This window comes from Littorina saxatilis, linkage group LG17, assembly GCF_037325665.1.
Source record: "Littorina saxatilis isolate snail1 linkage group LG17, US_GU_Lsax_2.0, whole genome shotgun sequence".
NCBI lineage: Eukaryota > Metazoa > Mollusca > Gastropoda > Littorinimorpha > Littorinidae > Littorina > Littorina saxatilis.
This window is the reverse complement of record NC_090261.1, coordinates 4,706,542-4,719,915: the sequence shown is the minus strand read 5'-3', so window position 1 is coordinate 4,719,915 and position 13,374 is coordinate 4,706,542. Positions and strand designations below refer to the sequence as shown.

General features: G+C 42.1%; 1 protein-coding gene across 1 annotated transcript; it reads left to right on the top strand.

The window, feature by feature from the left end:
• On the top strand, window positions 1–13,374 carry LOC138952645 (uncharacterized). The gene is made up of 10 exons (XM_070324346.1): window positions 1–94; window positions 889–1,904; window positions 2,478–2,876; window positions 6,501–6,721; window positions 7,213–7,320; window positions 7,947–8,025; window positions 8,586–8,709; window positions 10,208–10,324; window positions 12,433–12,476; window positions 13,347–13,374. Exons 1-10 carry the CDS (start codon window positions 11–13, stop codon window positions 13,372–13,374), a joined length of 2,220 nt encoding a protein of 739 aa, XP_070180447.1. The 5' UTR covers window positions 1–10.

Sequence of the window (13,374 nt, the reverse complement as noted above, 5' to 3'; positions counted from 1 at the left end):
ACAGACCAAGATGGCTACCTTGCGAGCACTGGCGCTGACCGAAATCGTATCACCTGAAGATTTGGTGAAATGGCTATGCCGAGAGACCGTAGACGTGAGTATTAGATTTGTGTATAAATGTGGACCTTGACTTTAAATCATAAGGTTTGATAGCTGATTGGATTGTGGTTGAACTTTCACGTTGGCACAGCTGGATCAAAACTTCATGAAAATGTTACAGTCACGGTGTACACTGTGGACAGAAACTAATCATCATTGCAATGTGCTTTCTGCAAAACTTAGAATAATCTTGTATATTTTTTATATTAATGATCGGAACAAAAATATGCTAGTTGTGATACTTGTTTTTGCAACTTAACAAGTTAACTTCAGTGCAGCAACTTTTCCACCTAAGACAGTAAGAGTAAGACTCGTCAGCAGTGTCATTGTTTGCGAATGCGATCCTTTCAATTTTACATGCGGTTGTGTTGTTGCACAGTACATTATTTCATGAGTTATAGATATTCAAACGACCTCTATTGTATTTAAAACTGGTGCGGTTTGTCGGTTAATGTGAGTTATAAAAATAAAATTTTGAGCAATCAACCTGCTGTTGCAGTGTTGTGCTCAAGGGAGGTAAGTACGAGATGTTGATTGTTAATGGAGCTAATTTTGACACTCAATATAGATCTGTGAATAATGTGTTTATAATATTTTACCCCCAAACATATTTTTGTTATAATTGTATATATCCTGTAATAATGGGCAGTTTATCATGGTACGTACACATACCCACAAACCCTAAAATAAACAGATAAGTAAATTATAATGAATAACTGAAAGGTCTGCTCTTTATAGCATTGTTTACCCATGTAAAATTGCAATAAAGATCCCTTCTTTCTGATTCAGGAATCTGTCAAGGAAAAGCTGGATCCATATTCCAGCTTGAAGCATGACTTTGTACCAGAGTTTTTAAACAAACTGCGTGAAGACACCGTGCCAATACTGGAGAATGGCGTGGCACAGTCCCCTGTCAAAACGCCTCAGTCCATGGTGCCTGCAAAACAGCACCGGCCTAGAGACAGACCTGGGGATGGCAACCGGAAGGCGAGGCGCAGTAACTTATTCTCCCCTGCTGGGAAACCAAATTCAAGAGGAGATAATAGAGGCAGACCTACACCCAAGGATTCCCTGGAACAAGACACAGCGTCTGACTCTACATCTAAGCCAAAGAGTGCCAGTGACAATGCTAGCTTCAGCACTGTTGATAACAGCCCAGAGCTGCATAGATCACTACTGACACAGTGTGCTGATTCCAGTGTGAGGGAACTGGACAGCAGTGAGGTGCACAATTCACACAGTAGACATTTTTCCCATGACCCAGAAAATGTTAAACAGCAGAGTGCAGCACTTTTGTCTTACCCCTCGTCAATGGATGATTCAGTTGTAGCAGGTAGTTCAGATTCCAGTTTCTACAGCTGCAATCATGGCAATGGCTCAGAGCTTAGACCTAGAGATTCCACCTATGCTGACTCCGTCTCAGGTAGTAGTCTGTCATCGGCATCACACCATGATTCAAACAGTTATCACCCTAGGCATCATTCTGGAAATGACAGCAGAGGGGGCGCCAAGAACCCAAAGCACTTTCTGTCTCCAAACGCCCATTCTACACCAGACAGGCGCAGGAGCAGCGGCCGCCCAACTCCCAGTCAAGCTCTCCACTTGGGCGACTTTCTGCAGGGGCGCAGACATGACAGTACCACGGACACATCCTCAGACTTCTCCGCAGTTCAAGGAGCACCAGCAGGAAACTGCAAGGGAAGCAAGAAGAAGAAAAAGAAGCAGAGGAGTTGGTTGCAGAATGACGCCAGTGAAAGTTCTCAGAGCTACAGTGTTGCCAGTTTTGACGACTTTCCTCCTGTCAGGTAAAACTGCTCACACACTTGTCCCACATGTTTCATTAACGTCTGTTTGGGTACATCTATATCTGGGCAAAGACATATAGTTTTATTGAACTTGGAAGATATGTATTCACACCTACTTTAGCATACTCGTAGGACTTACCAGATGTGGTTTTGTGTACACATCATATTTTGTTTGTTTGTTAGTCTTTCATTTATTTGAGGATGAATGTTGCTTGTTCATTTCAATGTTTTTTGTTCTCTCAGATGCCACTGCCAGGAGATTGGTTACGCATAACTCTCAATTACTCTATTAGTATTACACATGTATGCATTTAGAAGGTTTACTTCCCTTTGTTTCTCAGCACTCTGCCTCATTATTTAAAATTTAATTTGTTTTTGAAAATATTTCTTTTTTTAAACTTTATTTGTATGGTAAACAAATAACTCTTTCACGTAGAATGAACCAGGTATCACTCAGTTCAAGCATAAAATATTCTTGTACCTGTGAGTATGAGACTGAGAGCAATTTGTTTTCTGTTATTATTATCACACATTGAATGTTGAATCTCTTCTTTGATCTTTTTCTCATTCTAGCCCGGTTGCAGTAGCAGACCTGAGAAAACCCTCATCAATCATGTCACAGAACACACTAGTTTCTCCTGTCTACAATGAGATCAGGGCAAGGGTAGGCATCCCCAACTCTTCATCTGCTGGACAGGCTTCCAGACGACCAGGGGCTACGGGAAATTCCATCGCTGCACTTGACTTCACATCTGATAGGAATACCGCTGTGGCTCAGACAGAGATGGTAAACGTAGTTGCTGAGCAACAAGGCGATGACTCGCCTGGAGACACTGTCCACGCATGGGGGAAGAAAGCTGGCCCGGCGCTCAACAATTCTTCCCCACAAGACTTTCCCGCATTTCATAACAAGGGTGGGAACACAGACTCAGAGAAGGAGAACATTGACACAGCTGTCAGCCATGAAAAGCAGTCAGCTGGTAATTCTTACAGTAAAAATGAACAAAAAACTTTGGACAATGTCATCAACACTCGTTTGGACACTGCCCCACTGCCTAGTGGCAAACGGGATTCCACTGGGCCAAGCTCAAACCTAACCATTCGCAAGCTTAGTTTGAATTCTGTGCACAAGTTGGAAGCGGATCTGGTGTTCTCTCCAAAACCTGTTGACACTGTGTGGAATACCACTACCAGTGTATGGGCTACTACTACTACTACTAGGGTTTCAAGCGGTGTGGAGCTGTCATCATTACCTCATGGGTATATGAACGGAGGCAGAAACCATGAAGAACAAGAGAGCAGTGCTAATGCAACATCCATGTCTAATGCTGAAGTACCGGAAAGAACTGTGTCTCCAATTAAAAGGTTTGTATAACACTATTAACAGTGGAACCCCCCATTTTAACTTACGACTTTCTATTCATATTCATTACCTAGAGCTGTACATACACTTACCCCCATATTAACCCTTTCATTGCCAATCAAAACTTCCTGACTGCCAGGGAATATTGGAGTTCGGGGTGTAATAATTCACAAAAAATTCTAGCTCCAAACTGGCAGTAGGTAGAAAAGTAAAACCTATGTTATTTTTAAAAGAAATTCAACCAAGAATCTGTTTTTAGTATCTAATCATGGAAATAATGCACAAGTGCAGGACAGGTATACCCGTCCTAAGGCAGTCAAGGGGTTAAAACTCCCTCCTTTTAAAGACCTGATTTTGTCAGACTTTTGGAGGTCTTAAATTTAAAAAGGGGGTTCCACTGTACTACATTCTGTATTATCTGTATGGTTTGATAGTCTAAAACTGACATTTATAGTTCTTGTGAAATTTACTATGGTTAGGAATGATTTGACAGCAATATATTTGAAGTGGGTGTTGCCTTGTGTTTTTTTCAGTACAGTGGTCGCCGCTTAATAAAGCCACTTCTGGACCGACAAAAAATGGCTTTAATAAGCGGCGGATTTATTAACCGGCGGTCCAGGAATACGTCATTTTCGAAAGAAAGAAAAAAATCTTCTCTTTTGTTTACGTCACTCAGTCACTTTCGTCATTTACACTTGTTTGAATGTAAACAAAACTTCACGAAGGATGTTGAACTTTTGTTTTAATTATGTACATGTACGTGTACTTTGATCACTTCGGTACATCAATAATTTCACTGTCACCGTCACGAATCATTACTCGGCAGAGAAGAACGATTTTATGAGTGTTTGTTTGTTGGTCGTCTTCCACATCAGTTCTCTCACTGAGTCTGCGAATGGTTTAAATTCTTCCATGCAGTAACCACGACTTTCCAGACCAGATCGAAGGCGGGTCCTTAGCCTCTCCATGCACTTTGTGGAAAAGCAATCCATTCCTCTGCTTCCATCTAGTGAACCATCCATCTGTCGCTTTAAATTCATGATGATCCAACGCTTTTGCCAATTCTTCAGCTTTATCACAGAGCAGCGGTCCATGAAGAGGGGCTCCTTTGGCTCTCATTTGCCGAAACCATCTGAGAAGACCCTCCTCAACTTCTGTCTTTACCAAACCGCTGTCGTTTTCTCATTGGAGAATCTTTTTCGGCGCTTTCATGTTTTAGCCTTTCTTCGTTCTTCAAAATGTTCGTTAGCAAAGTCCTGGACACCCCCAGGTTTGCTGCACCTTCCCTCAAGCTGCATGCAGGAAGATCTTTAAATTTCTTGTAAATTTCCAGATTCTCGTCTGTTGTCAAATCCTGGCGTTTTCTTTTCGGCATGGTTGATTCAATCCCTCTTGTTGCCAATCCGATAAAAAACAGTAAACTGATTTAATTTAGTCATGAACACAACACGCGATCAAAGCTACACAATTTATGAACTCAACACGTGCGGTTTTTATTGACTGACATTCTTTTCTGAACTCGGTTACTTCGTGATACGCGTGAGCGTGGACATAAATAGGCCTATGACTTGAGCGATTACAAGAACAAGATAATGTGAGTTTTGGTCACAAACTATGTGATTTCTCTGAGAAAACTGGCTTTAATGAGCGGCGGGTTGGTTTTATTAACCAGCTTTTTCTAATACATAAGATATAGTGATAAATCCGGACCTTCTGAAATCGGCTTTTATAAGCGGCTGGCTCTATTAACCGCAGTGTTTTAACCCCTTCACTGCCACAGTATAACAGCATTTTGGTATTGCTGTGCCCGAGGGCAAATTTTGCTTTCTTCGGTAGGTTCACTCATCTGTTCACTGCTCAATCATTTATTGAGATATCTCTTAGATCTTTGGCGTGTGGTTTGCTTACACCCTTGGTTATTATCTGATAACATGATCTTCTTCTTCTTTTCGATCGCCGATCACACTTGGAGTCCAGATCTTGAGATATAATTAGTGGTCTTCTGCAGCGCAGCCACTGGCCCGTACAGCTGATAACAATATTAACATGATCATTGGACTTTGTTTGTGATTGTTATAGTAAAAATTGATGTAATGACCATTTTGGCAAAAATTACAGTTTCCAAACTTTCACACACACACTGCAGCACGTAAAACCGCAGAAAACACAGCTAAAACTGGTGTCAAACATTAGGCAGTCACATTACAGCCCATAACACTTTAACAGTATTCTTCTGTGTGGTAATCCATAAATCACTTCTTGTGGAGCTTCCAGAACACTGTATTATTTGAAAACATGTCTACGAGTTGATGTCTGACTTTCGGTCGCCATTTTGAATCTTCTAGATCGGAAAAAACTTCTAAAAATGTTTTTAACATGTGGTACTAACTTATCTGAACGGTCCATGGGAAAGAACTGTGTTTAAACACCTACAAGAAGTGGGACAGTGGTTACCTCCCATTTAGTTTTCACAAATGTCCTGAAAAATGCTGATGTAAATGCCACGTACCTAGTACGTGTATGGGCGTATGACAAACCAAACATGACCACGTATCTAGTATGTGCTGGGCAGTGAAGGGGTTAAGCGGCGTCCACTGTATTACAATTTACATAAATTTAGTTGCATTGTTATTCGTAAAATTAGTTTCTATCAAGCAGGAATAGTAATTTTAACGCAGATTGACTTTTGTGGGTAATCTCTCGTCTCGCTCTCGGTGATCACATTTGCCATTTTGTGTCATAGAGTATGCAGTCTGATTTTAGGGTTGAGATTTCAATCCACTATTTAAGCGAAATATAAACGACTGGAAGGATAAGCCAGTATCATCTCATTGAATTAAAGCTTAAAGGCATATGTACGCGCTCCCGTGTTTACAAAGTGTAGTTTGCCCATAATCGATGTCAAACGCACCATAAGACCATGTAATGACGATATGTCGCCATGCGCGGACCATATACATGCATTACAGCTTGTTTTAGAGTCTCAAAAACTTTGGATGTAAACAAAGACGCGGAGTTATTTCCCTTGCGTCAACGCTACCTCTGTTGGCAAATCTATAAATAGGACGATCCAGATCAAAATGAAAATTAACATATCTCAACATTGAAGGGGTCCTAGACCACAATATTTTGCAGGGAACTTAATTTAGCATGTCTCCAGCTGTTGGTAAAGCAATTAGCGTGTATAGTCATCGAGTACATATGGCTTTAACTTCAGTTGTGACTTTGCACAGAATCAGGCTTCCAGACTGCGGGGACCAGTTCAAAACTCCCTCTAAGGGGGGAACAGCATGGCCGCTGTCTGCTGGGAATCTCATGTCCCCCTGCACCCCTGAAAAACCAGCATTGGACGGTTCCATGAGCGTCATTAAACTGGTGAAAGCCAGTCTACTGGAAGTCACCCACAAGCCAGTCCTCCACCTCTTTGTTCGCCTCTACTCTGCATGTATTGATGGTAAGTTTGGGCTGGTTGTGGTACTGGTAGTGTTCTTGTTTCTTCTTCTCGTAGTCGCTGTTCTGAACTAACAACTGAAAAGATGGAAAGTTTAAGTAAACAAAATTATGCCCATGAAAAAGAACGAGGTTGCCTGCTAAGGCTATTGGCTTTAAGTGTATAAACTGAGTGTCAACACCATTGCTAGTGAGTTGTGGTGTTGCCATAAAACAGCTTTATTTTCGCTATGCTAACTTGGTTTTTCTGTCGCCAGAACTTGTGTCTATTTGGGACATGACGTGGTTATATATGCTAGGATTGTTCATTTTTGATGTTCTTACTTCTATTAATTCTTGTACCATCGACTGGTACCAGTACCACCACTAGTAGTAGTACTACTTCTACTGTTCTAGTCCCATCTGTTTATGTAGATGACAGTAAGTGGTTAATTGTTCTTGCATTATTTTCTGATTCTTGTGTTTACCAAAGTACCACTTATATTTTGTTTCCAGCTCACCTTTTCCCCAACCTGTCCATGGAGTTGTACTTCTTGGCACAGCTGCTGATAGCACAGACCAGTGAGGATGACCTGCCCCTGGAGCAGGAAAACCTCGCTGATGGTAAGCAGTGTTTGCTCAGAAGTATAGTGGAACCCCCCTTTTAAGACCCCCCCCCCCCCCCCAATTTAAGACTTCCTCCCTTGTAAGACCCTGTTTTCTCAAACTTTTTGTTCACAACCTCTGTAAATTTACCGCCATTTTAATTAAGACTTCCTCCTTTTTAAGACCTGATTTTCTCAGAATGTTCGAGGTCTTTACAGGGGGGTTCCACTGTAGCACATGTAAATGTTGAACTGGCTGTATTTATATCTGTAACAATTGTTTGTTTAGGTCATGATTTTTATGATCATCATGTAGTTGACAACTGTCTGTGCCTATTTTCAGTATTCTTTCTCTCTTGTTTTTCTTCACACTTTATTTTACCCATAAATGTATCCTAACAGTAATAGCAGGTGATCAGCGCTCTGTGGGGAGCCATGCATTTCTAGTACATTTTTTGGGCTTCTAGTGCATACAGTACGCGGGGATACAAAGTTTTGAGAGTACTGCTGATGAAAAAAGATGGACATGTACCGTTTTTATTTTCACCTCACACATTATACATATATATAATTGTATCCGTTGTCATAGATTTAAAAACACATGTGTCTGTATCACTGTTTACAAATGCTGTTTTGATGTTTCAGATATTGAGGACAGAAACTTCTTCCAGACAGTACACAATGTTGTCTACTTTGCTGTCTGTGTGTTGGAGAAACAGACAGAGTAAGTATCATGGTGATCTTTTAATGTTAATTGTTATATCAATTGATTGACTGACAAACCCAACTCGGTCAAATCATGTTTGCACATTGATGGAGTGACCATTTATCAAGACATAAATATCTCATTGATATGTGTAATAAACTTGTGCTTGCTGCAAAATTCGGTTTCAACAATATTAGTAGTGGCCACATTTCTCCGCTACCACGTCAAGTGCACAGTGGGGAAACGAAGGCAACTTGCTCATGTAAAAAAAAACCCTAACATGCAGTCAAAGTGGAGGGAGCGTATGCCAATGGGTTGTACATGTATTTGGAATAGTCATAAGTACCTAATAGCACAGGATAAATCTTGATTGTTGTGCAGAGTGATTAATGCACAGACATTTTGGGCTTGAGGTCCTTTAACAAGTTTAGTGTTTGACAATTGCTTGTTTTTAAGGTTGAATGAAGTGAAACTGAAAGTAACATCTGGCAGAGTGATTTTCTCTTCTGTTTAATTAAGATGAACTTTTATTTTAAGTGAATTACACATTTGTGTATACATGTTTGGTTTCTTTGCAGACTTCTCAAGCGGCTTGATCGTTCAACCCTGCGGCTTCTGTCAGAAAACGAGCGGGTTCGAGACTTTTGCCCTCAACTTCACCAGCAGATAAAAGTTGCCTTTGATAATGTGGAGGATCACAGTGTAAGTGTTGTTTCCTGGTTAGTTGTTACTGTCTGTGGGCAAAGGTTGTGTGTTTTAATACAGTGAAACCCCCTTTAAGACTCCCCAATGTAAGACTTCCTCCACCCCCCGCGGGTTAGGGGGAACAATTTACCCGATGCTCCCCAGCATGTCGTAAGAGGCAACTAACGGATTCTGTTTCTTCTTTTGCCCTTGTTAAGTGTTTCTTGTATAGAATATAGTCAATGGTTGTAAAAATTTTAGTCAAGCAGTATGTAAGAAATGTTAAGTCCTTTGTACTGGAAACTTGCATTCTCCCAGTAAGGTCATATATTGTACTACGTTGCAAGCCCCTGGAGCAATTTTTTGATTAGTGCTTTTGTGAACAAGAAACAATTGACAAGTGGCTCTATCCCATCTCCCCCCTTTGCCCGTCGCGACATAACCTTGAACGGTTGTAAACGACGTTCAACACCAAATAAAGAAAGAAAGACTTCCTCCCGTTGTAGACCATTGGTTCTTAGACTCTCTATTCATAACCACTGTACATTTAGCCCCCCCCCCCCCCCCCTTTAAAACTCCCCACTTAAATTACATATTCTTACCCAACTCACATAGATAGCAATACCTTCGTTTGGTTGCTAAGACATTGAAGCACTCTTACATGGGGAGATAACTCTAAAACAAAAACCACATGCCATATAAGGTATGGTCCGTAGTGGTTATCTCCCCTACCGGTGTACCGCGCATGCGCAGGATGTATACCGATGACACTCATTCCTTTTCCTTCAACACACGGCGCTGGACGTGTTTTGAAGTGCTCTGGCTTTTCTTTAGCCATTGGTCTTTACTTGTGTGAAGACCATCGAATCTCGGTAACGTTGTTTCATTGTTCTTCAGGAATTGGTGAGAGCTTTTATTTTTCTTATTCAGAGAATTTTCTTAGCGTATTTTAGCGTTTTGCATCTTGTTGTTGTTAGTTCATTTTTGATTCAAAATGGCTGACAAGCAGAAAGATAAAGAGAAAGTTCGGAGTTCTGCCAAGCAGGTTAGCTCTCCAGGGTCTCACTCAGGCAAAACTAAAGCTAAAGCGGCTACGGCCACAACTACTCGTAGCTCTCAGAAAAATTCTCTTAGTGAGAATTTGTCCATAGTGAGCGTTCTCAACCCGGAGACTCAAGAATCCTTTTTCGTTTCTATTGATGGCAAACCTACCTCAACTGACAAATCGGAGAAGGTTCAGGCTCCTGAAGCTGAGCAATCTTTGAGTAAAGCCGACTTACTGGCTATTTTGTCTTCTTTCAAGACAGAGGTTCATGACATGTTAGCGACGAAACGGTAGATAGCTTTGTCTGCTTCACTGCCCCTCCCGTCAGGAGTTGGAAATTCTAAGTCTCATGCGCGGGTTCGTTTAGAACCAGCTGCGACTGTTACGTCTGCTGACGTAGTTGCAGAACCAACAGTGGTGTTGGAATCGTCGTCAGGAACTCCTTTCGACAAATTTTTGTCTGATTTTCAGACAACAGCACCTCCTGGTCCTCTCGGCACTTACGTGTCGGCAGGAGGTGTTCTTGGCGAAGTACGCAAACCTGCGGCAACAGTTTCTGCTTTAGCGGAAGTGCATACCAGCCAAAAGGTTCATTCCTCATGTCAGCCTTATGCCGTGCGTGGGTACGGGTTGGGGTGTGAAGAGCATGTGTCCGCTACTTCCGGTAGTAGGACAACAGGATCTTCCGGTTGCCATTCTATGGGGCCGGTCGGTGCTGATGCTTACCAATCCACTGCTGGTTCCTCTTCCGCTTCTGCGGCTGCGGCTTCCGGTGGCAGGATGGTATTGCCTTCCGCCGCTAACACTTCTGTGTTGGTAGTTGGCACTCATCAGCCTTCGGCTTCCGGTTCCGCTACTGCGGTTTCCGCTGCTGTTACACAGGCTGCATCCACTTCCTCTCCCAGTGTTTCAGCTGGCAGGAGGCATGTGGATGGGGGATCCGTTCACGGAGTTCCGGCTTCAGGGAATTTTTCCCAATCTTTTCCGGTTTCGGCACATGTCGCCTCAACGGGATTGGTTTCCGGTTCTCATCCCTTAGATGAATGTTGGGATACTACTGAACAGGATGATGAGGATGTGGAAGGAGAAGCTTCTGAAGTAGATGGGGATGCACCTTTTCGACTTCCGACTAAGCTGCCATCTTTGTTGGCACTAAGCAGCAGAGGTTACTACGCACTATTTCCCTGAGGGGGTAGCGGTAGCATCTTCCTCTGCTGTTCCTCCACCATCAGCTTTTGCTGATTTTGCTCCGTCTCATGAGCAATCTGCGAACTACAAGTTTTTGGAGTCCCCTTTCGTGGCTTTTCAACTTGCAAAAGTTTTTTTAAACGATGCTTCTGCTCCACCTCTGCCTTTGTTGACAGCGCATGGGGAAGCTCCTGATTCGGCTTTGCCTTTGTTGACAGCGCATGGGGAAGTGCCTGATTCGGCTTTGCCTTTGTTGACAGCGCATAGGGAAGCGCCTGATTCGGCTTTGCCTTGGCTTGCGACTCCGGGACGTGTGGTTTATCACTCTTCTCTTCTTCTCTCCGTTGGGACCGGGTTTATTTGATAAACGTAAGTGGTCCCGCGTTGATGTCACTTGTCGATTCCGGATGCGGTGTGTGCCTCTTGGAATCGGGATGACAATTTAAAAAACCAGCACTGAGAAAGGGCAGGAACTGGATAGGTTGGGAGGCGTTTAAAACTATGTACAGGGGTTGAGGGATTAGGGGTTGCCCACTGGCGGCTGCAGGGGACTGCTACCGCGGAGACGTGAGCGGAACGACTCAAGGCACTCAGTGACCACCAACCGGAAGCTTCGTCTTGCTATCCCTAACAGCGCATGCGGAAGCGCCTGATTCGGCTTTGCCTTGGCTTGCAACTCAGGGACGTGTGGCTCATCACTCAGTGGCCACCAACCGGAAGCTTTGTCTTGCTAACTCTGAAGAGTGCTGTTTAAGTCTATCATACTTACCAATAGAGGAAGGGGAGCTAACCTACATGTTTTATCTTTGACAGGCTCCCATGAATTAAGCAATTCATTATTTGTTCCTTTTCCGCAGCTTCTTCTGGCAAGATTAAGCCGATTGTACTTGCAGGCTAGAACAACAACAGCAGGCACAAAAGACTGTTTCAACTATATCGTTTGGACAGATAACAAATAATACATCAACTTTGTGTGATAAAATGACTTAGAAATATTTACCTGCAGATCATTTTCCATTTCAAGTAGATAATCATTTCAATTTTGTGGAAAGCTGTTTCGTTATTCTATAGATTAACATTCAAGTTTCTTGAACAAAGGCACGATTCGGCTGTTTGGTATTTCTGTATTTATTTCTTCTACATTTTAAAGAATTGAATGCACAATTTTGTCATCATTTTACTGTGAGGGATAAAGGTTGATTAAGATTAGAATAGCTTACTTTCTTCAGCAGTAATATGAGATGAACACATATACACAGGCCTGAAAGGGGCGAGTAATTTACTTATGACGAGTATAAACATGTAACTGGCGAGTAGAAATGTTCATCTACTCGCCAAATGCGAGTAAAGTTGCTGAAACAAATTGTTGGTTTGGCTAGTAAAGTTTGCTCTGTGGTTAGTAAATTTTTCAGAATCACTAGCCAAAGGCGAGTGCACCATTTGTTGGACTTTCAGGGCTGATACATGTACAAAGTTTGTCACATATTTTGTGTTTCTTTATGTTACAGAACTCCAGCATCCACAACAACTCCATGGTAGAAACATCCTTTCAGTCAGTGTTGTGGAACAGGCGGAATTTTCCAGACGATAAAAGCTTTCATCTTTTCAAGAAACAGAGGTACGATTTTGCACATCGGTGGATCATCTCTGTGAACAGAAATACATATATTGCTTTTCCTTGCACAACAGAATGATAATTAATAACTTGTGAAGAATTAGATGTCTTTTAGGGGCTTACATCCATGAGAGGTGGCATAGGACAAATGTCCTGGACATTGCAAAAGTGATAGGACATTTGTCCTGAACAAAAATAAATCAATAGGAAATTTTTTTTCGCAACAAAACGTAAATTTCATTAAACTTGACTAGTATCTTGTCACAAAGGTAACAGAACAAATACAATAATTTTCTTGGCAAAATGGTAACATCAGTTTGTTCTTTGGGTCGGAGCTCAGTTTCAGGGGTACTAGCCGCTGATGAGGGCAGAGATTTGAAATACAAACGCTTCTGGCCTTTTTCTGGCACCAATTTTTGTTTCTGCGGCATGTTGCTTTTCCTGAGAGAAAAAACGCAAAAGGAGGCAACTGTCAAGAGGCTTGGAGCATTCAGAGTTGCGACTCTTGGAAGCTCTTCTCATTAAAAGCACAAAAAAGTCTCCCCAAGTTTTGTCTGCTTGGAGAGACACATCGCTTCGCAAAACATCGATACAATAGCAAATCAAACTACTGTAAAGTGCTGACAATGTCCGGATCAAATGAAAGCATAATTGGACAATGACCACTTTGCGACAAAAACAATGGGGCATTATGTCCTCTTGCATGAAAAATATATAGGACATTGGGAAAAAATATCCGTGTATGTACGGTGTCCGACGTACATGAGAGCCCCTGGTCTTTTAGGCTAATCACTCTGTGATTTTCAGAGATTTTTCAGGGGCAGATTTCAAATGA